The sequence below is a fragment of the Podarcis muralis genome, chromosome 6 (assembly GCF_964188315.1).
Source record: "Podarcis muralis chromosome 6, rPodMur119.hap1.1, whole genome shotgun sequence".
Lineage (NCBI taxonomy): Eukaryota > Metazoa > Chordata > Lepidosauria > Squamata > Lacertidae > Podarcis > Podarcis muralis.
This window is the reverse complement of record NC_135660.1, coordinates 98664811-98691844: the sequence shown is the minus strand read 5'-3', so window position 1 is coordinate 98691844 and position 27034 is coordinate 98664811. Positions and strand designations below refer to the sequence as shown.

At 41.8% G+C, this 27034-nt stretch overlaps 1 protein-coding gene across 2 annotated transcripts in view; it reads right to left on the bottom strand.

The window, feature by feature from the left end:
- The window catches only part of ATXN10 (ataxin 10), a 64074-nt gene that overhangs the window by 21450 nt on the left and 15590 nt on the right, over nt 1-27034 (bottom strand). Inside the window, exons 4-9 of one of the 2 annotated variants that reach the window (XM_028728636.2) lie at nt 20414-20510; nt 18533-18697; nt 10180-10260; nt 7554-7701; nt 5620-5728; nt 4110-4273 (exon numbers count right to left, since the gene is read on the bottom strand). In XM_028728636.2, coding sequence (XP_028584469.2) covers nt 4110-4273; nt 5620-5728; nt 7554-7701; nt 10180-10260; nt 18533-18697; nt 20414-20510 — 764 coding nt within the window. The remainder of the gene's footprint in view (nt 1-4109; nt 4274-5619; nt 5729-7553; nt 7702-10179; nt 10261-18532; nt 18698-20413; nt 20511-27034) is intronic. The other variant, XM_077930797.1, reaches the window with a different exon arrangement.

The window sequence follows — 27034 nt, the reverse complement described above, 5'->3', positions numbered from 1 at the left end:
CAAACATATTAAAAGTTGTCGAAAGATCTGTCCTTATTAAAACTCACCAATTCTCTAGTCTCACAATTACAAACGAATCTTTTAAGCAAGTATTAGTTGGTTAAAAATCCAAGTTTTTTTCTTACATCCAGTCTATATTCAGACTTTTTAAAACACACACAGCTTTGGGCCAATTTACACATTACCATTGCTATATATGCTGCCACAAAACTGCTTCCTTGTGATTTGCTCCCACATAGAATCATAGAATCATAGAATCATAGAGTTGGAAGAGACCACAAGGGCCATCGAGTCCAACCCCCTGCCAAGCAGGAAACACCATCAGAGCACTCCTGACATATGGTTGTCAAGCCTCTGCTTAAAGACCTCCAAAGAAGGAGACTCCACCACACATAGCAGCAGCAATGGGTAAAAACACAGAAAATGTGGCTTGTGCACATCACATGGGCAACTCCCATGTTAGATCAAGGCAGGGGGATATACTGGCACAGCCACTTAGCCACTGACTGCATGCCATTTCTTGCAAGCCCTTAGAATAAAGTAAGCATATATGTAAGGCAGAAACTGCCAGGTGCAGAGAATGTTCATCAGATGGATGGGGATGCTTTTATTCCTGATAGAGGAGGATTCCCCCTACTGGAGACAGGCAGGGTCTTCAGTTTGCAAGGTCCTCTCCAGAGGGGAGGAGTCAACCCCTTCTCTCCCAATGACCCTGCCTGCTCAAGGGATGGCTGGGTCTTTGTGTCTCTCTCTATGTGTGGAGAGAAACACTTGCCTGAGTGCTTGTTTTGTGTGGATTTCCCCTTTGTCTAGTCCTCTCCTTCGTCCTGTTTGCTATATCATCTTTCTGAGTGAGTTTTTTCACTCTGTTTTCCTGTTGGCTGCCTCCCCCAGCTTATTCATTTCTACTTCATTCTCTTCGTTTTCCTCCCCCACCCTGTTCTCTGGGGAGACTGTAGGGAGCAGCTGGATTCTGACTGGATTGCCAACAGGCACAGGAGGAGTCCACAGAGGCGACACAGGGCCAGGAGCTTGCGTTTCCTGCCTCTTTCTTAAAAAAAAGCAGGAACGCCATTTTGTTTCAGCAACTCAGCGTTTCTGGGATGGCCCCAGCAGCTCCTAGAGACATGATCGCTGCACCTGTTGGTCTAGCAGTTTTGACTGGCTGCATTATCACTGCCCCTTTGGGTCCCAGTGCCAACTGGGAGTTTGAGCAGCTGCTGCAGTGTGCTCAGTCGCATTGCTTTCCCCACCTTCTCTCTGCATCTGTGCACTGGATGACTGTGCCTCTGCAGGGCAGCCTTTCTCCTTGCGATGTTGGCACAGAGGAGATCTATGCATTTGGAGATGCCAGGCAAGCTGCCTTTGGTGATTCTCCAGGTTCTTTGCCAGAGCAGGTGAGCATGAGTAAGGGGGAAACCCCCTCTGATTCTGAGGCCTTCCTTAGTTCAAAAAAATTCCTGTAGAGGAGGCACACGAAGAAGAGCCTCAGAGGATGATCTTAGGGTCCAAGTAGATTTATACAGAGGTATGAACCTCATGCCCCTTAAGGTATTGTGGTCCTGAGCCGTTTAAGGCTTTATAGGTCAAAACCAGCACTTTGAATTGGGTCCGGAAACTAATTGGTACCCAGTGCCATTGGCTTGCCCCGGGGAGCAACCTGGCCATTGAATTAACTGTCTTCAGAGGCAGACCTACATATATCGTAATGGGGGGGGGTGACATTCCACCCTCCTCTATCTTCCTCTGATTCTATGCATTGCATAATTTTTTGACTTTACTGGCTGCTGTGGTTGATTTGTAGATTGATATGGGGAGGAGTTCTGGAACATTAACTTTTGCATTGCTGTCTAACATGTTTTGTGTCTGAGTGTCCTGTGCTCCAGCAGTGGGGCTGGCGTATGGGCAGCTGCTTGAGGGCTGAGGTGTTATTCTGCTCTGCTACTCCGCCTGGAGAGATGGGATGACACCTCCCCTCTAGAGAGGACAGCGCAAGCTGAAGATTCCCTGTCTCCAGTAGGGGGAGTCATCCCTATCAGGAATGGGGACTGAAATTCACAGTAAGAAAAAAAACCTGTTTTTTATTGCCAAACAAAATTCCAAGTATTTCAAACATAACTATTCTTCCCCAAGGGAAGCTATGAAGAAGCAAACCTCACCAAAAACAACCTCATACAAGTTGTCAACAAGAAGTGAAAAACCACTGTAAAAAGCACTTATTTCAGCTCAGTGAGTTATTTTCATTGGTTTACAAATGTATTAAATGCTGTAACACCTACACAATGGCAATAATTTTTCTATATAGTGAAATTGAAAATTACACTGCCACAGGTCAGATAATATTTCAGCCTATTAAGCCAGGATATGCACAATCATTTTTCTTGCACAAACAGCCCCTTCACTCCATTATTCATGTAAGAGGCAATTAAAGCAAGAAATAAATATACAGTTTATAGTTTCCCATTTTATCTAAAGCAGGAAACTTTGGCTACCAGTTTGGGACAATTAAACACTTTCTAAAAATGGTGGTGTAACACCTTGGCTTGTTCCAAATCTGCTAATCAGTATCCCAATTCAGATGAAACAAGGAAATATGTTAATAAGATCCTTCCTTGTTTAATTGCTGCAAGTCACAAAGGGAAGATGAAAGGGACTGTGTGTGTGGGCAAAAGGTCTGTGCACCTCTTCGCTTAATGAACTGAGATAGGACACTCTGAAGATTTCTCAGGCATCAACTAGCCAGTGGCTTATAAACCCACCTTTGAACTATGGGGAATTTGAGTCACTAAATGCTACCCCTGTTCCCAATGGAGGCTGAGTTTGCTGACAGATCCAATCTATTTTAAAAGATATGTGATGAATCATCTCCATCCCAATTTGCCTTGGAGAATAAAAAATAAATGGTGGCTTATATTTAGTGCAGAATTAGTTTCTTGAAATTAGTTTCAATGTTTGTTTTCAAAAGTATTACAGTGGTGCCCCGCAAGACGAACGCCTCGCAAGACGGAAAACCCGCTAGACGAAAGGGTTTTCCGTCACAGAGGCGCTTCGCAAAACGAATTTCCCTATGGGCTTCCTTCGCAAGACGAAAGCCCATAGGGAAATCTCCGGGACAGCGGGGAAGCGCAGCGCCTCTTCCCCACTGTCCTCGGACCTCCTCCCACCGCTAGGCTTCGGAAGGCTGCTCCGAAGCCTGGCGGGGGGGCGGAGAGGTTTTTTAAAAACCCCGGGACAGCGGGGGACTTCTCCGCTGTCCGGGGCGATTTTAAAATGCTGCCGGGCGGCAGCGCTGACGCCCGGCAGCATTTAAAAAAACCCGGGACAGCGGGTTTAAAATCGCCCCGGGCGGCGCGTTTCTCCACTGTCCCGGAGGGCTTTTGAAGGCAGGCGGGGGGAGCAAAGACTTTCGCCCCCCGCCCGCCTTCAGAAGAGGTCCAGGACCTCTTCTGAAGGCGGACGGGGGGCGAAAGTCTTTGTCCCCCCTGCCTGCCTTCCCGGGGGCTTTTAAATCGCCCCGGGACAGCGGAGAAGTCCTCCGCTGTCCCGGGGTTTTTTAAAATGCTGGGGGTGCGAAGAAAAGCCCTTCGTCCCCCTCCCCCAGCCTTCAGAAGAGGTCGGGGGACGGACTGTCCCCGGACCTGGTCTGAAGTCAGTTTCCCTAGGAACGCATTAATTGATTTTCAATGCATTCCTATGGGAAACCGTGCTTCGCAAGACGAAAAACTCTCAAGAAGAAAAAACTTGCGGAACGAATTAATTTCGTCTTGCGAGGCACCACTGTAGCTCCTACAGCTCTGAAGCTATGCTTGAAAGTTTGCAGACACTACCTCATGAAATCTCAAAAGTCAGCAGGGGGGCACAATCAGAGCTATTACCCTCCCTATAATAAGTAGAAATTTGGTATTTTTAGCATATACATGCAGTCCTACATGAAACACCAGGAATTAATGGAAGTGATTTTAAATATTACAACTGACTTAAAGCACCCTTGCAGCATACCATATTTATTACTTACTTGAGACCTTTTTTTGCAAAATTTCTAAGATATAAATGTCTTTTTGTACTATGAACTGCACAATGAATTGCTTACAGTCTTTAGCTTTTCTTACCTTGTCTTGGTTAGCCTTATTCTTGTAACATAAATTTCCAATCAAACGAATTAGATGTGACTTAAACCCCACAGCTGGATGACAGCTTTGTTCTTGCCCAGAATGAGTCACTGTGAAGATGTTTGTGCTCTGCTTCCCAGCAAGATGTGTAAGCTGCAAAGTTTCTAAACAGAGAAAATAATTCTGTCTTATTTTTTAAAACATTATCTTTATAATGCCCATGATACTTAAGTTTTGTTTTACTGCATAGTTATTAACATATCATTACAAAAGGAAATCAATCTACATCTTACTGCTATTGAAAGAAACACTACTAAAATCTGGAATAGGTTGTCCCAGAAGTCTCCCCAGGAGGGGAACCAGATGGTCCTCTTTGCAAGGACAGAGAGCGGAAGGAGAATCTGGACACGACCCAGGAAGGGGAAAGGTGGCATGGGGAGGTCAGAGGGGTGGTGTGTGTGTATTTGAGGTCTCTGAGAGTATCCTGGGAATCATTCCAAAAAGTAAAAACAGAAAATACATTAGACAAAATATTCCTGTTCAAGATCAGGTTCCTGTATGTGACATTCTAACTCATGTTCTAAATGCACTGGTTCAATTAAGGCTAGCATAATGAGTCATATTACTGCAGTTTCCTGAAGTTAGCCAACATTTCAAGCATCAAGTTGAATGTATTTTGCAGCATATTTAAATATGCTGCATAAATACTTTAAAACTTGCTGGCTAAGAATGTTTGGGAACCCTCAACATTAACATATGGTTTCAATGTTCTATGCTATCCTGTGTTTAATTAGTCAGCTGGGCTATTTGGGTGAAAATTCATAAAAGTACTTATTGATCTCTAAGCTAACTGGTAAACTCTTTTGCACCAAAAGTAGCAAATATTGCTCAGTGTGCAGCTTTAGAAATTATTGTTTAGTCCTCTGGTACAATAGATAAGAAATCAAACAGAGTCCTTTAATTCATAAGTCTAGTTCACATGTCACATAGAATCAGAGTTAAAAACAAACTACAATTTAATGTGAACCAACTCTAGTGAACACTGCTGAAAAGTTCTGGCTGTGCTCCTCTCCAGCTCCAGTTGCTGCCACAACACCAAGGTATTATAACATTTACTACCAAATTACTTCACAGGAGCATTCAAGTTTCAATTCTGTTTCACACATTCTGTACAATGTGAAGAACAGAGGCATGCAGAAAGTAGTGTGTGAACATTGGTTCATATATGTGATTTTTTAATACAAGATACACAATATCTTGGAATAAACATATATCGCACCAAAGCTTATACGTTTTACCTGATGGTTAGGTAATCCTTTAGCAAACCTTTGAATACCTTTTCCATCCAAATATAGATATTGGAAGACATGCTATCAATTTTCTGCTTCCTATTTTTAAGTTATTGGTCACAACTGTCAAGTGTTCCTTATAAAACCTACTTTCAAGTAGAATACAAAGCATTACTCCTTAGATTATTACATTTTTAAAAATGTGTGTTCTTCTTACTTACTGACAGTCACCTCAAGCAAATCAGGGCAAGCCTGCAGACATTCCAGATGTCCAGAGTTTGATGTCATTTCACAAAGAACATCAACAAGCCGAATCGTGACTAGTGCTTCCTATGAAAAACAGGCAACAGTTTGAAATCTCAGTTTTCACCTACTTAAGAAGTAAATTTCTAGCACCTATGGCAGCAAATGCCTACTGAAATTGCCAGATGGTATTAGAGGATATTGCAAATGGTCATGGGGTAAGCTTTACTTGCAAACACAGTTCCTTGTCCCAATGTAGCATAAATGCACGATTATTCAAAACAAACAAAACTGCATGTTTTGTACAGACTGCAGAATTCAGTTTTTTTTTGGCACTGAAATTTTATTACCCTTGTGTAGAATTTTTTACAACCTTCTTTGGTACAGTGGTACCTCGGGTTATATACGCTTCAGGTTACATATGCTTCAGGTTACAGACTCTGCTAACCCAGAAATAGTACCTCAGGTTAAGAACTTTACTTCAGGATGAGAACAGAAATCATGCGGTGGCGACACGGCAGAGGCGGGAGGCCCCATTAGCTAAAGTGGTGCTTCAGGTTAAGAACAGTTTCAGGTTAAGAACAGACCTCAAGAACGAATTAAGTTCTTAACCCGAGGTACCACTGTACTGATTTTTTTTCTAATTCAAAAGCCTTGTAACATAGTCAAATGCAAACCTCCATAAAAATGAGCATATTGTACTACAAATATCCAATCAACCTCAGAATCACAAATACATAATCAAGAACAGAAATACTGCTGCAAGGGTGATACTCTAAAAACTAAACACAAACTTGAAATATAGAAATATAGAAAGTCTCTAGCTACATTATTTTCAATATAAGATTGTTCTGCAACAGAATTAAATCGTTTGTGGCAAAGTAATTATATTTACATTAAAGTTCAATAAATATTCATTTGAAATAATGTGTAGTATTTGTGATTAGATAGAAAGGGAAATTATTGTCATTTGCATATTATTTATTCAACCTGAGAGCTGTTGCTTGGAATTGTCTAACTGCAGCTGGATTGATCTGTACCAACTGTGGTAATTGCAAATCATCATATGCAGAAAACAGATTATATAAAATTTAAGACTAGAAAGCGATAATTATGGGCTACAGTGGCCGAGCCGTGTGCTATATTATGGCTTTCCTGAATAAGACAGGAATTGCCCTTGCAACTGAAAATCCAGTCTATAAGATAGAGAAGTGTTAATGTTTGGATAAAGGTCATCATAAATCCAGGATTTTCTAAACTGCATGAACAAACCAGTTAACAGAAACAGCAGATCAATCTGTTCCTGGATTATATCCATTTGAGAAGATGGTATGATTGTATATTTTCCTCCTTTCCAAATATCTATAAAGAACTAGATTTCAGAAAGAGATATGGTTTCCAGCCTTCTCCTTGACATTTCGTTCAAATCAGAAGACTATTTTCCTTCCCACAGGGAAGAATTCAAACAAAGGAATCCCCCATTTGTAGCCTAAGAGAGTACAAGTAATTTTCAATGTGATCTAGCCACAAGTATTAGGACGAACTGTATCAGCTAATATATCAACTGTGTGGCAATATTACAAGTTATTACTGGGACACGCATATCCAGACATCTCTGATATTTCATGCACTTGATACTACAGACTCAATCACCATGATCTCATAAATTGGCTCTTGCGCTGTTTGCCCACCCAAAGAACATCCCTATTTGTTTCAAGACAGCAGAAAAATCCATGGATGCAGATGATTATTAACGTTTGTTTTTTAAATGTCTGCTTTCCTATCAATGTCTTACAGGACATGTATGGAGTAACTGTAGTGAGCTGAACTGGTAAATGCAAATGAGAGCCACAAAGCTCTAGATCAGATCACGTTTCATCAGGTTTACAACATCAGATAAAAATATACTTACCTCATCATCATCATTTGCTGCAAATGCCAATATGAGCACGGCTTGACATTTCTCCTTGAAACAATTTACAAGAAATTTGGCTGTTTCTGCACTGATAACTGTATTGTTTTCACCAATTTCTGACTGTATCAATTCTAAAAACGAAGCCCTACAATAAAAATGCAAGCCTTGCTTATTTACATTGAAGTATACCGAATGGAGGGCACAATCAATATATTTAAATTAGACCACAGTTGCTAGGCCACCACAGATCTCCTGATGCCTCATGGAGTCTTTGACCAAAGAAATTCCAATCCACACCTTAAGTATGATTTTTACTTACCTAGTTATAAAAATGTTTATATACCACTACTCATTTTTTTAAAAAAATAGAGTGGTTTACAACAATTAAACTGAAGTAAGAGGTAATATTCGCTCAGTTTATCCTTCAGTGTATACCAGATGTGTGATATATTTCTTTTATTAAGTTCAGGAAATGACCCATTTTTTGTTTTTCTTTCTTGTTTAAGACTACAACTCCCATAATCCTTGACCCCTGGAGATGCTGGCTGGGGCAGATGAAAGTTGTATTCCAAAACAGGGTACCAGGCTGGAGTCTGCTGCTCCAGTAGAATGAGCTGACAATTTTTGTCAGTATTGAACAAGTATTATGCTGGCCACTGGCAAAAGATTAACTATCAGGTTTCTTTGGTACATTCATTATACAATTTAGAACCATTGTTAGTATGTCAATTTGCAAACTGATCCTTATAACTTGAGCCCAATCATTTTGAACTGTGGGACATCTTCATAACATATAAGTCTGCATCCATACCATTCCACATTTCAAGCATCCAAACATATCCATTCCATATATTCATTCTTTGATGTGTCACATATTATCTTAAATTAGGTCTCTTTCAATGATGTACTGGCAGAAAAGTGCTTTTTGGCTCCTATATTTTCGGCCCTACCTCTCTGAAGAAGAAGTTCTTAAATCTTTTCTCCAAACGATAACCCTCATTTTTTCCAAATTTAAAAGGCAGTAGAGTTTTATAAGATACATGAATATACTCCTTTAACTTCACAAGGAGTCAACTGCCTAGGTTACAGTATTCCCAATTCTTGTGTTACAAAATGTTAACAACCCCCACCCCAATTTAAGTTGTCCAATTATTGTTCAATTAATAAGATGTTCCCTTGAGACGAATCCTGATTCCCAAACTATATCCCAAGTCTTAAAACTTACTAGCCTGTAAAATGAAATTCTCTGCTATTTCTTATATGAGGGGCTTTTAGAGATTGGACAGAGCACTTGGTCCCTTCTTTGCCAGCCCCTCTGGGGAGTAAAAAGCAGACTAGTAAAAAGAAAAGAAGATGTCAAGCTAGAACCATTTATTCATGTATTTTCTTAAAGTACAACTTGTTCCCCTGTAATAAGGGGAAAGGCAATGGGTGGCAGGAGCTTAATCTAAACCCTGTACAAATTATAGCTCAGGAGTGGCATCCTAGGGGTGAGAAGTCTGTTGAAACTTTTTTTCCTGCTCTAACTCTAGCAGGGCAGCCTTGGGGGACTGCAGCAAACCGCAGCTACAACCGTAGTTCAGTTTCAAATTTAGGGTATGAAACGGACATCTTAAAACTAAAGAGTAACTTATACGTCTAAAAACCTCAGTGGAAGCTTGCCACAGGTTCGACTTCAGGTTAAGTGCAGCATATAAACTAAATGGTAAGGGCAGGCCTCAAGCCAAGTTACAAGCTCAGCTTTTGCTTCAGATTCAAAATCAGTAAAAACTAGTTGAGTAAAAAACATACTCACTTAAGACTGTAATACTAACTATGTCTAATCAATAGGGCTAACTCCCATGTAAGTGGGGTGAGGAATGCAGAATAGATCATCATACGTTGTCCGCTCCCCAGAAAAAAATCCCATCCACAGGGTGCTAATCTAACCTAAATCGCCTTTCAGGTTTCTGTTCACTAAATAGTGGTGCAGCCAATTGCTGGCCACATCTCCTTATATTTTTTTTAATGAGGCCTGCCTGATTGTGTTAAGAATATGTATATTGTAGATTCTGACCTCACTTTATATAATGTGCAACTTCTACCCCACCCATTTCCTTTTTGAAGAGCAGCACACTTGCTCTTTTCCATACACAGAATTTATGTGCATGTTTGTGCAGATTGAGATATAAAAGAACACGGCACAAATGCATTGTCGCATTCATTGTGCACTTCCTTTGCAAGGTAGTGAAGCATATCTAAAATTATTTGGTGCAAATCTGTTTTTTTCAAATAGCTATTAAATGGCTGCATAAGTTGAGCCATAAAATACAACAGGGTGCGGTGCACTTATGAAATCAAGGCATAAGCATGAAATCTTGCCTTCATTTTCTCTTTCTGTGTGTGCATTTCTTACAGAGTAAGGGCGCCAACCTGGATTCTGCAACCCCTATCTAAATCCCTGCCAGTTGTGGCTAAATTGTAATGTTAACCAACCAATTTAAAACCATTACTGACATAGAAACATGTATTTAGAGATTCTGTGCCAACTATGAAACCACACTTCTTTTTTTTCAAATCATGTGAACAGGATACTCTATATGGAATGCTAAATGCTGAAACCCACATTGGTTTTTGGGGTTACCTTTCTTGATTGCTCAGTTTGGCATACATGGCTTTGACCAACTCAGGGCACTTCAGCAAATGGTTGGTAACAATCAAGAACCTGAAAGAGGAGGAAAAACAATAGGACAAACTGCTGTTGGTTGTAGGAAAACTGCAAAAGTTAGCTACTTTGCACCGTGCAAAGTTATTTCACACTGGCATTTTATAGTAGTTGGTCACTAATCAAGTTACATTTCTATCAGTACCTGCTAAACTATATAAGAAGTCAAAAAAACAACAAATTTAACTATTTTTTTCTTTGCAACCATGGACATGTGCAGTGCCGGATTTACGTATAAGCTAAACAAGCTGTAGCTTAGGACCCCACTCTCTTGGGCCCCCCAAAAATTTTTAAAGGGGGGGAAACTAGATGTACATTTCCAAAATATAAGATAGGTTCAACAATTACTTTGATAAAAGGCATATTTTGTTATGTGCAAATGGCTTTAGATACCTATTAAGTCCATAAATTACCATATAGCATATATTCAACACAAAAAAACAGTGAAAATTTGTTGTTGACAAAGGACAGCTGGACATATAAAGGGCCCCATTACCTTCAGTTGCTTAGGGCCTCATCAAACCTAAATCCGGCCCTGGACATGTGTCACAGGCAATCTTGTTAGAAATTCTAGCCTATAAATATATTTGCTAATTGCTACTGCAATCCCTAACCTCCTAAATTCATGAAGGACCACGTGTGCAGCCTGGGAGTCATTTTAGGCTCCTAGCTGTCCATGAAGGCATAGGTCAATTCTGTCTCCAGGGTAGCTGTCTACTAGCTCCATCTGGCTAAGACCTTACCTGCCTGCAGACTGTCTCACCAGAGTGGTACATGTTTTGGTTATCTCCTGCTTGGACTATTGCAATGCGCTCTATATAGGGCTACCTTTGAAGGTGACTCAGAAACTACATCTAATCCAGAACTGGTGACTGCGAGTGGCTGCCAGGACCATATAACACTGGTCCTAAAGGAAATTCACTGGCTCCCAGGACATTTCTGAGCACAATTCAATGTCTTGGTGCTGACCTTTAAACCCCTTAACAGCCTCAGCCCAGTATACCTGAAGGAGGGTCTTCACCCCCATCATCCACCCCCAAGGGTCTCCTGGCGGTTCCCTCCCTGCGAGAAGTGAAGTTACAAGGAACCAGGCAGAGGGCCTTCTCGGTAGTGGTGCCCTCCCTGTGGAACGCCCTCCCATCAAAAGTCAAGGAGATAAAGAACTACACAACTTTTAGAAGATATCTGAAGGCAGCACTTTATCGGGAAGTTTTTAATGTGTGATGTTTTATTTTGTTTTCATGGGTGTTGGAAGCCGCCCAGAGTGGCTGGGGAAACCCAGCCAGATGGGCAGGGTATAAAATCATCATCCTCATCTTCACCAGCTTAGGGTGGGTGGCTGCCACAGGAGAGGCACAACTTCATCCAGTCAGGTGGAAGCTATCACCAGCAGTGGAGAGCAAAAGGTCCTGAAACAGGGCATATCCAGGTGGAATGGGTTGCCAAAGCTTTAGTTCTGTCCGATTCAAAACACCATGCATTCCACCAAGTGGCCCAATCCTCAGACCCCTCAAGTATGCTAGCTTAGTGGTAGCATTGCAAAATATAACAAATGCTCCCCCCCTCCTGCTTTCCTGTCCTGGCTGGCAACACTTCAGAAGTTGGTCCATTGCGCCTTGACCCCAGTTTAAGAAGATTAAATAGTAAATGGTATTTTTTAAATAAAATAAAATAAAATAAATGAATTGGATATTGTTCAGGCAGACTTAAACGCAATATAAAGTAAATGGGAGAAACAAGAATACAATAATTTGTCCAGAAGACAATAGGTTAAACATGCTAAATAGATAACTCAATTATGATACTGAATTTCATATGCACACAAATAGTTGGATTAAATTCCCTGTCCCACGCAAGCCAGGACATCTTTGATAACAGAAGTAGGCAAATTCCTCTGTAGATTTTCCTAAACTACAAAAATGGAGATTCCCAATCTAATGTTCTTTCCACATGCACCCCTTTGCCCAATGGATCATGCACTGCTGCGTAACAAGGAGTGTTGTAAAAACATTTGAAACCTTCAGGATTCAGTCTTGGACAAAGATGGAAAAAACAATCATAATTTTTTTTAGCTGTTGACTGTGAATTTCAGGTGACCAGGTAACCAACTAGGCACTTGGTTTTTGAGACAGTTAGAAGACTAAGGATGCAATCCTATATATATTTACATGAGCATGAGCTCCATTCAAGTCATGTGCTATGATTTTGCTATAAACAGGAGAAGGGAAGGTTTACCAGATTATAGGATTATTTCATCTCAAACCAAAATAGTTGCATTTCCTTAAGAAGCAAAATTACACCTTTTACAAGTAATAAATCTGACTGATTAAGGAAGGGGGTTGGAAAACAAACAGAATCACAACCAAGTTACACATTAAATGCAAAATGGGGGTACCACCAAAAATGTCATCACCCATAACGCTTGCCCTATGCAATGACACCTTTGCATTCTGAGTTTTTCTTCTCTCCACCAGCCTATGATAAGGAATGAGACATGAAAACTCACAGAATGACTTTAGGAGTAAGTGCTCCTAAATATTACAGATAAGAGAAGGCAAATTCACCCGGGGAATATGCCTTTTCAGCAGCATCCTCATAGTGTGCAAAGTATGTCCCTTGACACTCCAAACGGCCAAACCCACTTGTAGCCCCACCCACAAAGGCATTGTGTTTATATTATGCAATGTGGCCCAGCTTCAATGCTGAGAATAGGACCATTAGATGTGCTTTGCCCAGCTTCAGCACAAAAATCATTTCCACATGGTGTTTGTGATTATATTAGTCACAATTCCCATTCAAAAGTCAAATATAGTCATGGCTTTGAGAGAAAACTATTAAAAGAGTTCTTGTAGAATACCAGCATTGCTTCTACAGATGTCAAGTATCTGTTGCAACACTACAATTAAAGAACATTTTTTCCAGTGAGAAATAGCTATCAAACCCTCACTTGCACTTGGAACTTGGAACATGAGGAAACTCCAACTTTCCAGGAATTAAAAACAAATTTGGTCTTTTGGAGAGCACACAATTTTGTAGGGGGGAAAATAAAACTATCCCTAAGTTAGAAAGGAAGGATTTTCAACCCGTAACAGGGCTGAAAAATATTTTTACACACAGCTAGAGAATACTTTACACATTATAGCATAATGATTATACAATTCCATGACTCCCTTTTCAAACTCTTCCTCACAACCTCTGCTCTCAACTACTGGCTTTCCATTCATGATTAGCTCCACAAGCTTGAAGTACCTACAAAGTGGGGAAGGATAACCCTATTTCCTGGTCTTTAAACTTGTAGAAGTGATGTACAGAATCAGCTATACAGTCATACCTCAGGCTGAATGTGCTTCAGGTTGAGCGCTCTGCGGCAACCTGGAAGTAACAGAGCGCATTACTTCCAGGTTTTGCCGCTCAAGCATGCACAGACGCTCAAAATGACGTCAGGCGCATGCATGGAAGCGGCAAAACGCGACCCGTGTACGCGCAGACGTGCTGTCACATCTTACGTTCTGTGTGGGATGCGAATGGGGCTCCGGAACGGATCCCGTTCGCATCCCAAGGTACCACTGTATTCATATATGCTTATTCCAGTTAAGAACAAATACGAAGCAGGGCACAGTTTAGTTTCTTCTCCCCCATTATCCTCTCCTCCACCACAACTATATCAACAGATAAAAATGGTTCCTCCCCAAAGAATTCTGCTTTTTTCTGGACTTTGCATGTATAAACACACTTGGAATAAAGTTGTTGTTTCCTCACCTCAAAAGGGGTATTTCAAAACTGGAAAAGATGTAGAAAAAGTAAACCAAAATGATCAAGGAAAGGTTACAGTGTTGGGGGCTTACCGGTTGAGAGAGAAGGTAAGAAGAGATATGATAGAAATTATGCATGGTGTGGAGAAACTAGACCGAGAAAACTTTTCTCCCACTCTTATAATACTAGAATTTGGGGACATTCAATGAAACAGAATGTTGGAAGATTCAAAATGGGGAAAGGGAAGCACTTCTTCACACACTGTACTATGGAATTTGCCTTCACAAAATGTAGTGATGGCCACCAACCAGGATGGCTTGGAAAGGGGTTAGACAGATTCATGGAGGTTTAGGCTATCAGTGGTTACCACTATGGTGGTTGTGTATTACTTCCCATATCAGAGGTGAGATGCCTCTGAAGACCATTGCTGGGAATCACGAGTGGGGAAAGCGCCCTTCTTGCAGGCTTGGCGTCTACTACTGCACTAGGACCTTCCTTGTCAGAGCCAGTCTGCCTCTGAAGACCACAAGGGAGGACACACTCAGGTCCTGCGTAGAGGCAGAGCGCAGGCATCTGCTTGGCCCTGTGAGACCAGGATGCTGGACTAGGCGGGCCACTGGCTTGATCCTCAGGCTCTCCTTGGGTGCTCAGGAGGGAATGCTTGTTCTAAAATTATCTAAAGACAAACAATGCTTTTTCTTCAAATCAGTAATTTTAATATGACAAATGTAGCTGATTGAAGCTCATTGACTGGAGCACCAGTCCTAAATCTAGTCTGTAATTGAATATCCATAGTTTTTCTAAATTAGCTTTTATAACATATACTGGATAAATTATAATGCATCTTTGAAGCACTTTTCCCTGTCCCAGATATACAGTATGTGTTTGCAGGTTCAATGTTTAAAATAGATAACACATGGTGTCCAATGTTGTTTCTTTTCCCTTTTACAGGCGGTAGCTTTCCAAAGACACAGGGCTCTTCTCTGCTGTTGATTAGAGCAAACCAAAATAGAAAAAAATTATCTGACTTCTTGAAGACTTTTAAATTTTCCAGTGCCTAAGGCATGACTTTTCATCTGCTTGCGTGTAAAGAAGTTTTTTTTATACATAAAAGGGGGAGGGGGAGGGAAGGAAGAAATGCAACTCAGAGAAGCAGTTGGATCAGTTTACACTGCAGTTCATGACATTCCCATCTTATTTCTGCTATCTCCTCTCCCTCTACCCAAGAAAACATATGAGTAGATAACCACAGTAATGATTACAGGACTGGGATAATAAACAGGGTAGAAGACGACGGGGATATATATATATACACACACACACACACACACACACACACACACACACACACACTATATATCTATGATTTGGCACAGTATGTATTGCACAGAGCTCACATTCTCAGTCAGCAATGCAATACATCCACACAAGATCCTTGCTCTATTTTTTATTATTATTATGGCCTATGCTAATCATTACAATATAAGGATTAGAGAAGCTGCCTCATAATCAATCACCCATCGGTGTATTTAGCACAAAACTATCCCCTTTACTATCTAGCGGCTATCCAAGATTTCAGCTAGATGTTTTCTCCACCCCTGATACCTGAGGTCCTTTTAACTGGATATATTGTGAATTGCTTCAGGAACATTTCTGTATAGGAAGCCTTTTGTCTCTGACCAATCTACTTGCAAGTAAGCTACCCTAGGTTGCACATAATACAGGGTACAGCCAAGTGGACAGCATCCTATTTGCTCACATCCCTAAGTCCATGTTTCTGCCACAGTGAGTTGCCAAGTATGACTCTTCAAGATCTACTGAGTCCCAAGACCCCTTGGCCAGGCAAACTTCTGAGGAGACCAAGTTAAATTGCTTTGTGTTTTAAAAAGGAACCTGTATAACCTACCTCAGACAGTACAATTCTGCACCTGAAGAAATCCAGGTTACCATATCTAGTGAGGCCAAGATGCTCAGTTTAAGCAGTGTATATTTCTGGTAGATTGGGAAGAGGGCTCAAGTTGTTTTAGATGAAAAACAACAACTGAAGAAAGCTAGATACACACACACACACACACACACACACACACACACACACCTTCAACATTAATAAAATGTCCCATCCCCCCCCCCTTTTAAAGGCCACTACTGCGCTAGAAAAAAATAATTCCCTCACTTGAAGCAACAGCATATACTATTTCTGTATATAGAGTATATCAGTCATCATTTAGGGAGGGAAAGGCCTCTATGTAAGAAAACAAAAATGAGTATACTGGGGTTTTGGGGGGGGGGGGCAACAACTAAATATGCTAATAAATTTGAAACTAAGGCAACCACCACAGTATATCAAAGTAAAGATGGTATCTTGCCTTTCACATTTAAATATATAAAACCATGGCTAACTCTTTGAGAAGATTCTCAGAGACAGAAGACTTTTTAATAATCAAAATATCTGTTTCTGAGCACAATTCAAAGTGTTGGTGCTGACCTTTAAAGCCCTAAACAGCCTCGGTCCTGTATACCTGAAGGAGCGTCTCCACCCCCATCATCCACCCCAGACACTGAGGTCCAGCGCCGAGGGCCTTCTGGCGGTTCCCTCCCTGCAAGAAGTGAAGTGATAGGGAACCAGGCAGAGGGCCTTCTTAGTAGTGGCACCCGCCCTCCCATCAGATGTCCAGGAAATAAACAACAACCTGACTTTTAAAAGACATCTGAAGGCAACCAGTGTTAGAAACTGGGGTAGAAAAGCTAGGAGCCAAATGGCTTCTGGGACCTGGGTTGTGGGCGCCAAAAGAGAATGGCTAGTTGCCACAGGAGGGTTCAGCAACACTTTTTATTTATCATTTTGATAAACATGAACTAAAATGCAATTCACATAAGTGACACATTGTGAATATCACATTTTAGCAGAAATTATTAATACATGTTTAATTTGGTGTTTACAATAAAAATATTGGTACCATACTTCAGTTTTCAAAACACTCTACTCTTTATTATTAAACTCCTTACCATATTGTCTATCCTTAACATACACTACTATACAAGGCTTCAATGCACCTACATTTCAGTAGTCATTGAGTGTCACAAAAAATGGCACCCAGACTTTTTGAGGTGCTCGCAAATGGAGAATCTTTAGGCACAAAATGTGCCTGGTGCCCTGAAGGCAGCCCTGTACAGGGAGGTTTTTAATGTTTGATGTTTTATTGTGTTTTTAATATTCTGTTGGAAGCCACCCAGAGTAGCTAGGGAAACCCAGTCAGAGGGGCGGCATATAAATTAAAAGAAGAAGAAGAAGAAGAAGAGTTTGGATTTGATATCCCGCCTTTCACTCCCTTTAAGGAGTCTCAAAGCGGCTAACATTCTCCCTTTCCTTCCTCCCCCACAACAAACACTCTGTGAGGTGAGTGGGGCTGAGAGACTTCAGAGAAGTGAGACTGGCCCAAGGTCACCCAGCAGCTGCAGGTGGAGGAGTGGGGAAGCAAACCCGGTTCCCCAGATTACGAGACTACCACTCTTAACCACTATTTACAAAATTATTCCAAAGCTGCTTTCTCACAGCAAAATCTAGCTATCACAACCAGTACCAAACTCCACTGTTGCTGAAAATCTACCTCTGTTATTCTTCCCAACAATACAAGCTCTGGAATAGGATAATTCCAATGCCCTAAGGAATCTTACTGATTCTGTAATGGCTTCTTCAGATACAGAGTAAAATAAACTTTCCATTTTAGATATTGCTTTTTCCCTCATCTCCTCCCAGAACCATCTCCATCACTCAGCTGGGATCAATGTCTCCCTGAACTGGATTTATTATAGCAGTTTACTAACTGGACATACAACAAAATTCATCAAAATGATGAATGATGGTGATGAATCTCGTGTTCGGGGTCCTAACACCGTAAGCAGCAAAGAGCTCAAGGCGGGCACAGCACTCGCCTCACTTTCCGCTTTATTGTTTCTGACAGACAGAAAGCAGTCTGGATACTCATTCCTCATTGTGTCGTTGAAGGAGGCACAAATATGTGTGAATTCAAATGATATTTGTTTTTAACTTCATGTATTAGTTCAAAAAGTGTGAATAAGAGAGTTTCAAATTTCTCACCATCCCTATCTGCAAATGGCATTTTATTTTAGAGTCCAAAGAGCCCTGCAGACATGCAAAAAAAAAAAGCCCAACAACTTGCACATCCAAAAGGGTTTATCACATTCTCCTTCCTCCCACAACAACTTCTAGCAAGAGACGAAGAGTGTGAAATTATTGTAATTATGGCCCAGCTTGTTAGAAACACGTGACTTCTACCAGAGACTATGGAGCACCATTGGGCATTCAGTTCTTTCAATCCCAGCCTCATTTTGGGCCAAGTTTACATATTGTTAAGTTCTCTTAGAATTAAAATCACTATTAAGTTATTACAATGTATTTACTAAAAGAAGTTAAAAGCAAGCTGCACATCTCATCTGAGAAACGACAACTATCAAAGACTTAAGATAATGTATTGGGGAAAAGGAGGGGTATACAGACGTCCATTCCGATTCCGGGTACTTCCTGGATGCCTGCAGAACAGCAAGGGCAACGTTCAAGTTGCTTTCTTCCTGTAGTTCTCTTGTCCTCTCAGGGTTAAGACAAGTGAAAAGAACCATACAGCAATAGGCAACCGTTTTCTCATCTTGATGATTCAAGCAATTCCTCAAAAACAAAACGAAAAAGCAGGAAGATTTATTAGGCTATGTACCAACAGCCAATGTGTAATGCACCCAACTCTTCAAACGGTGCTGGGTATTTACTGAATCTAAGAATGTTGGAAGGGACTTTGGGGGTTATTTTATTCTAATGGATATCCCCAATTAATCCCTCAATGTGTAATGCAATCAATCAATCAATCAATCAATAAAATACCATATCACAGGGTGGTTCACAACATAAAAATACAAAATAAGAACACAAAATACTTAATAAAACAAAAACAAAGAAAACAAACCAATAACCCCACTCCCACAAACACATTTAAAAAGCCATAGAATGTAAATCAGCCAAAGGCCTGTTTATAGAGAAGTATTTTCGCCCACACAGCCATCCATCCAAAAATTTACCTGAAACTAGAAAGGTCAGGACTGGTTCCTGTCTGGTTATGCTAATCTAAGAATTGCTACTGAAGCAAGCAAGCATTGAAGCTGTAGTATTATGTCATCCTTTTAATGCCAATTGCTTTGACACTCTTTGGAAACAGAGAGGGAATTCATACCAAGTTAAGCGCTTATGTTTATATGAATGGAACGGTAACTAGAAATGTTTAAATTGTGATGCTGTGTGCAGTGTTTTTTACTTCCTTGTTTGCTACCTTGCCCTCACAGTTTTGGGAAGCAGGTTAGAGTTAAGACCTCTTTATGGCCAAGTAGAGATTTTTAAATGGAGATTTTTCTACTTAAATCCCCCAAACTCTGTCAAACTTTGTTCAAAAACTTTGTTGCCTCATGACAATGTTGCAACGGGCAATTTAAAAAGTAGTTTGCAAATTGTAAACAGTGTAATACAAAATCATTAGTTTTTCATTGAGAAAGGAGTTTAAGGTTTCAAATACTACTATACATTTCTGGAGCAATTTATTTGAATTTAGCGTTTCCTCTTAGAGGTGGCATTAGACTAAAAAGTTGGGTTGCAACATTTATTTAATCAAAGTTACTCCAACCAATTAATTAACTAAAAGTAGGCCCCAAATTAATATCAGGCAGCAATTTTTTAAAAAATGTAACTATTTTAATACCATAACTGACAAAAAATGAGTTGGCCAGTACAATATTAATATAACCATTTATTCTTCTCTCACATGCAAAAGGAAATGTGTTCTCTAAAATGGTGCCATCAGGAATTTGTAAATTATCTAAAAGCAAGTAAAGTTATTCATATACTGAGTTATTCATATGTGATTAATACCCAAATTTATGCAGCTTTAATCAATAATTAATCAACTGACCAGGTTTTCTTCAAATTCATAGCAGTCCTATTAAAACCTAGCTGTAAAGAATTTCAAGATCCTGTTCTAAATTCATAACTCAATTTTTTTATGTAAACTGTGATATTTTGGTCAAGATAAACTTGTACGTAGCCAAGCATTAATGAATTAAAACTCATTGTACCTACCTGCATATGATTTAGCACAAAGCGTTAAGCGTATTAAGCCTCCTGGTGATCTTGCAGTCTATGTCGAAAACCAACCCAATCTATGGTCAAATTTAGAACAAGATTTTCCCCCCACTTAACCTGATTCCTGTGATTAGCATACACAAATAAAGTACTACTCTCTCATTCTCCAAAAATACATTTAGGGATGGTAAATAAGGTAACTTAAAATTAAAATATAACCATATAATATTTCATTGTTGATGGGCGGGACAAGATGCTTACAAGAAAAGCGAAGGGAAAGCAAGAGTCCAAATCCTGTGCTGAGAAGCTTTGTTTCCAGCTGCAATGTTTCCAAGAAACTGGAGGCTACAGCGAAAAGCTGAAGGGGAAAAGAGAGAAACCTTTAATTACCCAGTCAAAGCACCTTACAACATATCAAAGCTATCCAAAGAAAGCCACAATAATCTAGTCCAGCAACACATTAGTATTGCAAAGCTATGCACATGTGGTTGGAACTAATTGCAATTTAAATCTAGGAGACTTACTCAGAGGAAACATGTATAGGATTAACATGTTCACAATCTACAAGCTTGCTACGTATTCACAAATTACTAGAACTACACCATGGGTAGGCAACCTAAGGCCCGGGGGCTGGATCCGGCCCAATCGCTTTCTAAATCCAGCTCGTGGATGGTCCAGGAATCAGCGTGTTTTTACTTGAGTAGAATGTGTCCTTTTATTTAAAATGCATCTCTGGGTTATTTGTGGGGCATAGGAATTCGTTTAACCCCCCCCCCCCCAAAAAAAATACAGTCCGGCCCCACAAGGTCTGAGGGACAGTGGACCGGCCCCCTGCTGAAAAAGTTTGCTGACCCCTGATCACCTATTTAGAAAAAAATCTAGAGTGGTGACTATGTTAGTCTGTTACAGCAAAGTCTTCTGGCACCTGAAAGACTAACAAATTGATCATTTCATAAGCTTTAATGGACTCAAGTCCACCTAATCAGATGCATGGAATGTTATCTGAAGGAGGCAGGCACATGGCTATAAAGTTAGAGAGAGAAATACTAGCAGTGATATCACAGGGACACGAAAGAATACAGAATTAATTCTTACAGCATAAATGGGAAAGGTGTGGATTCCCTGCCAGGTGAGCACACCTCTGGGGGGTGAAGGACAAGCAGCATTTGGCAGCCTTGCAGGTGCAAAAGGGCCTTCTCAGTGCTGCCTGGTCCCCCTGCTTCTCACCTCCCCCCCCCCCCCCGACAGCCACCCTGATGGCAGGGACGAAAGCCTTCCACATCTACAGCAGGATGTCACCACTGCCTCATTCAAAGGGCCATGAACCCTCCATGATGGTGCTGGGAGGCGGCAGTGCAGCTACGGGCAAGAGCAACATCCATCCCGGGTTTGCTGCCCGTCATCTTTACTTTTTCAAACCCAGGGCCTATGTGCATCAAAGAGCCTGAAACACGGGGGCGACTTTTAAATGTATCTCTTACAAGATGGCCTTTTTGAATCTGGTTTCCCACGCTCTCTCTTTTGCCTACTCTTCACCCTCCTCCCTAAAAGAGAAAAAAGCCACCCAAAAGAAAAATAGTGGTGGCACACAATCCACCTTCAATGGGTATGTGACCCAGGCTGTGGGTCTCAACACTCTAATTAGATGAATGCTATAGGACAGTGACGTGGGTGGCGCTGTGGGTAAAAGCCTCAGCGCCTTGGGCTTGCCGATCGAAAGGTCGGCGGTTCGAATCCCCGCGGCGGGGTGCGCTCCCGTTGCTCGGTCCCAGCGCCTGCCCACCTAGCAGTTCGAAAGCACCCCGGGTGCAAGTAGATAAATAGGGACCGCTTACCAGCGGGAAGGTAAACGGCATTCCGTGTGCTGCGCTGGCTCGCCAGATGCAGCTTTGTCATGCTGGCCACGTGACCTGGAAGTGTCTCCGGACAGCGCTGGCCCCCGGCCTCTTGAGTGAGATGGGCGCACAACCCCAGAGTCTGTCAAGACTGGCCCGTACGGGCAGGGGTACCTTTACCTTTACCTTTATAGGACAGTGATGGCAAACCTTTTAGAGACCGAGTGCCCAAACTTCAACCCAAAACCCACTTGCCATATTTTTCGCTCTGTAAGACGCACTTTTCCCCTCCTAAGTAAGGGAAAATGTGTGTGAGTCTTATGGAGCGAATGCAGGCTGCGCGGCTATCCCACAACACTTCCCCCACCTCCTGCAAAAGCCAGGGATAGCCGTGCTCCCTTTAAAGAGCCACATGGAGTGTGTGTGTGGCTCTTGGGGGCTTTTCCCTGAGGAGGGAGAAGCCTGCAAGTTTATGGTATAACTCAGTGCTTTTCTTCTCCATTCAGATCCAAATCCTTCTATTTATTCATTTATTGAATTTGCATACTGCCCTTCATGTGCAAGTCTCAGGGCAGTTCACAGCATAAAAATAGAAGATAAAAAACACAAAATACATAATGAAAACAAGAACAAACCAATAACCCTCCTCCCTTCCAATACTTTTTCCATATGTAAACATCTACATTCACAAGATAAAAGGCTAAACACAAACCGCATGACCCGAAAGGGGTCACCCTTCTGCCTGCCAACAATTCAGCACCTGTTTATTGCAAAATGCAACCTGCACCAGCGTGTCTACATGCCCCCCTCTCAGTCCCACGGGAAGTCGGCTGGCTAAAGTCCTGTTGATCCCCCCTCAGATACTCTTTATAATGGGAAACAACCCTCCAGAGAGGACGCCCACCCCTCACACCCCAGTGTTGCTCACCATCTTGCTCTTAATCCCCTCGCCTACACCTGGCCCCCTTTGAGTCCCCACCAGGCTTCCCTCCTCCTCATTCTGCACACTCTTACTCGGGAGTAAACCCCGCCGACCTCAGCAACGCTTCCTTCCAGAGAAAGCGCAGGAGGATTCTAAGGCCCCCACGTGCAAATTCCCCATACCAGATCACCTCCCGCCTTGGGCTTGTTAGTTTTTTTGCACTCAAGTCGCCTCCCTTTGTCAGGGGAGGCCGCTGCTTCCACGGCGGCGACGCCCCTTCTTCTTACCCTTACCCTAACCCAGCCCTTCTCTCCTCCTCCCCTACCCCCGGCACGGAAGCTACGGCACTAGGGCTGCAGGCTGTGGCCCTGTGTGTGAGCCCTCCTCCTCCTCCCACCTCCAGCACAGTGGGGCGACTGTGCCTCTGCCCACAGAGAGGGCTATGAGTGCCGTCTCTGGCACTCTGCCACTGCTATAGGATACTGAAGGCAATCACAAGACTGTCCCCACTGCAACTGGGAGGGAAGGAGAACTTTGCAGAGAGGGTGAAAAGGGGTTCAAAAAATAAATAAAAACTAGAGCTTTGTTACATATATGGTCTTCTATACGGAATAAAGCTGATGCATGAACAACTCCATTTTAAATTTTAGCATGACAAAGGGGGAGGATTAATTGGCACTGTAGAATGAATCCAACTGTTATACTTCAAAACAATCTAACATGCCAGCCTGCCCCTGTGGCACTACAGCACTGCTAGCTCCAGGCATGCTGCGGAGACAAAGCCTTTAAGAGCATGTAAATGAAACTCCTTTTTCCCATCTATAAAATAAAATAATACTAGACAGCTTCATTTTCTGCATGCCTAATGATTGTAGATTTCCCTTAATAAATATCTTGTTCGAAATTCAAAACTAGGTTGTGGGACTTTGATCACTGTAGAGGTACAACATCTGTTTGCTACTGCACTCTGGCTGGAAAGGAACCTGGTAGAAACGCAAAGATTATTTCCCTGGAGTTCTGCAGGGGCAACAACAGGATCAATGTACCGTATTTTCCCCTCTATAACATGCAGATTTTTTCTCCTAAAAAGGAAGGGGAAATGTCTGTGCGTGTTATGGAGCGAATGTGTGGTCCCTGGAGCCAAAAGATCAAGCAAAAGTCAAATCGCTCTTCACGGAGAAGGGAAACCTGAAAAGAGGAAGTGGCAGCTTTCCTGCATTCTGCCTCAGGGTCTTACTGCCCACCCTCCTCTGTTTCGTTGCTATGATTGCTGAAACGGAACAAAGAGCAGGGAAAGCCCCTCCCCTCCAGGCAAGCAGAGGGGAAAGTGTCGTCTCTGTGCTCCGGTACTGCTGGGGGAGAGGGAGAGAGGGGGGGGAGGGAGAGGGAGAGGGAGAGGGAGAGGGGGAGAGAGAGAGAGAGAGAGAGAGAGAGAGAGAGAGAGAGAGAGAGAGATGGCTGGCTTGGGGGGGAACTTTTGCCTCCCACCCGTTAAATCCCTCTCCAGCATTCTTAGCCAGCTGCTTCTCTGCACACCCCTCTCATGTCCCTTCTTTGTTTTTCCTTCGCTCCCCACTTAAAATGTGGTTACAAAGCATAGATCAACATGGATCCTCAGGATCTTTGCATTGGGTCACCCCAAATTCACCATCAGATCACATAGCATGTCCATGGCTACAGCCTGCACCAAAAAAATCACGCACCCACTGTTGCCTGGGGCTGCAATGGTGCAAAAACGTGGTTAAAAAGCATGGATCCACATGGATCCTCAGGATCTTTGCATTGGGTCACCCCAAATTCACCATCAGATCACATAGCATGTCCATGGCTACAGCCTGCACCAAAAAAAGCACGCACCCACTGTTGCCTGGGGCTGCAATGGTGCAAAAACGTGGTTAAAAAGCATGGATCCACATGGATCCTCAGGATCTTTGCATTGGGTCACCCCAAATTCACCATCAGATCACATAGCATGTCCATGGCTACAGCCTGCACCAAAAAAAGCACGCACCCACTGTTGCCTGGGGCTGCAATGGTGCAAAAACGTGGTTAAAAAGCATGGATCCACATGGATCCTCAGGATCTTTGCATTGGGTCACCCCAAATTCACCATCAGATCACATAGCATGTCCATGGCTACAGCCTGCACCAAAAAAAGCACGCACCCACTGTTGCCTGGGGCTGCAATGGTGCAAAAATGTGGTTAAAAAGCATGGATCCACATGGATCCTCAGGATCTTTGCATTGGGTCACCCCAAATTCACCATCAGATCACATAGCATGTCCATGGCTACAGCCTGCACCAAAAAAAGCACTCACCCACTGTTGCCTGGGGCTGCAATGGTGCAAAAACGTGGTTACAAAGCATGGATCCACAGGGATTCTCAGGATCTTTGCATTGGGTCACCCCAAATTCACCATCAGATCACATGTCTGTGGCCACAGCATGAAGCACAAAAATGATACATCCACTGTTTCATTCAGAATGTTTTTTCCCTTGTTTTCCTCCTCTAAAAACGATGTGCGTGTTATGGTCAGGTGCGTGTTATAGAGCGAAAAATACGGTACTTTAACTTTTACCACTATTTTCGTCTGCTTTGCCTCAAGTACTTAAAGTATTTTTCAACCTGTCACATAACAGAAAAGTTACATTTTATAGTGACTCAAAGAAGTAAACAGGAGCGACTATAGAGCAAAAATACAATCTAATGGAGGAAAAAATATTATTGCAGGCTGTATTATTATTATATTATTGCAGGCTGTATTCTTGTTGTTGTTATTATTATTATTATTATTATTATTAGGGTGTAAAATAGCAATATTTCAAAGGGGAAATGTTGAAGTCACTCACTACTAACTTTATTTTTAGGCAGCTTGGCAAACCATGCAATTTGCAGTCAGGGAATACAACACCCTAAAATCTCCCTTCCAGAAGACTGAAGCCAGAGTATTTTGCTTTCTTACCATATTGGCCCAAATATAAGCCGCACCCGAATATTAGCCACACCTTTAAAATTCGGGGGGGGGGGGGGAGAAAAAAAAGACAATACCCAAATATAAGCCGCTCCCTTCAAATTCCACAGGCACTCACATCCATTCCCTTTTATCGTATGTCTGCTTCAGCAGCAATATCGTAAAAGCCAATTTTTGTACGGTAATGTAAATGCACCAAGTATGCTAGTAATGCAAGCTATGTAAATCTTCACCCCAGGATTATTTTCAGTTAAAGAAAACTATTGATTTTCAATGAAATATTAGTCAAGTTTGTAGCTAGGACTCCAAAAGAAGGAGGTCAGTAAATTTAAATAAGAATAATAAAATAATTCCAGTCTATAAAAGTCTAAACATTAGCATACAGGACACTCTGGGCAAGACTTACAAGTTCTCAATTTCTTCAGTTGTTTACAGGCTGGCTTATAAACATACTATTACATATTAAAATATAGTTAAACAGATATTACTAAAAGGCAGCCCATTGCAAATGGAAGCGTCCTTTGCCAGGTCCTGGAAATAGCAAAGGAGTATCCGCTTGAAAGGGACAGAGCCAGCTGGCAACCAAAGTTGCGAGAAGGGCCTGGGAACATTGCTCCTTTGGAACACACAGAAAGAAAACTTGAAATAAGGTCACTTGGGGTTAGGCACAAAGCAACCTCTGACTTTTACTTTCTTAACTTTTTAAAACTGATTTTTCTTCAAATCTCAAAGATTTAAGAAAAACTGTTTAAATTAGCATAATGTTGCCTATCTTTATACAAAAGGGGACGTGGAACCAACACTGTACATAGCACTCATGTAAGAGAATCAAACAACTCTGTCTCAAGAAGCTTACAATTTAAATGTCAGCGTTAGGAGAAGTGATAAGAAGAAAGAGAAAGTCAAAGGTAACAGGAGACCTATGTGAGCAAATGCTTCTACATACAGAAACCACAACATACATACATACATACATACATACATACATACATACACCTGCAGGAATTTGCAACAATTATCGTAACTACCGTATTTTTCGCACCATAGGGCGCACCGGACCATAGGGCGCACCCAGTTTTTTTGGGGGGAAATAAAGGGGAAAAAATTATTTTCCCCCCAGGCGCAGGGCTGGGGCGGGGGAAGCTCGAGCTT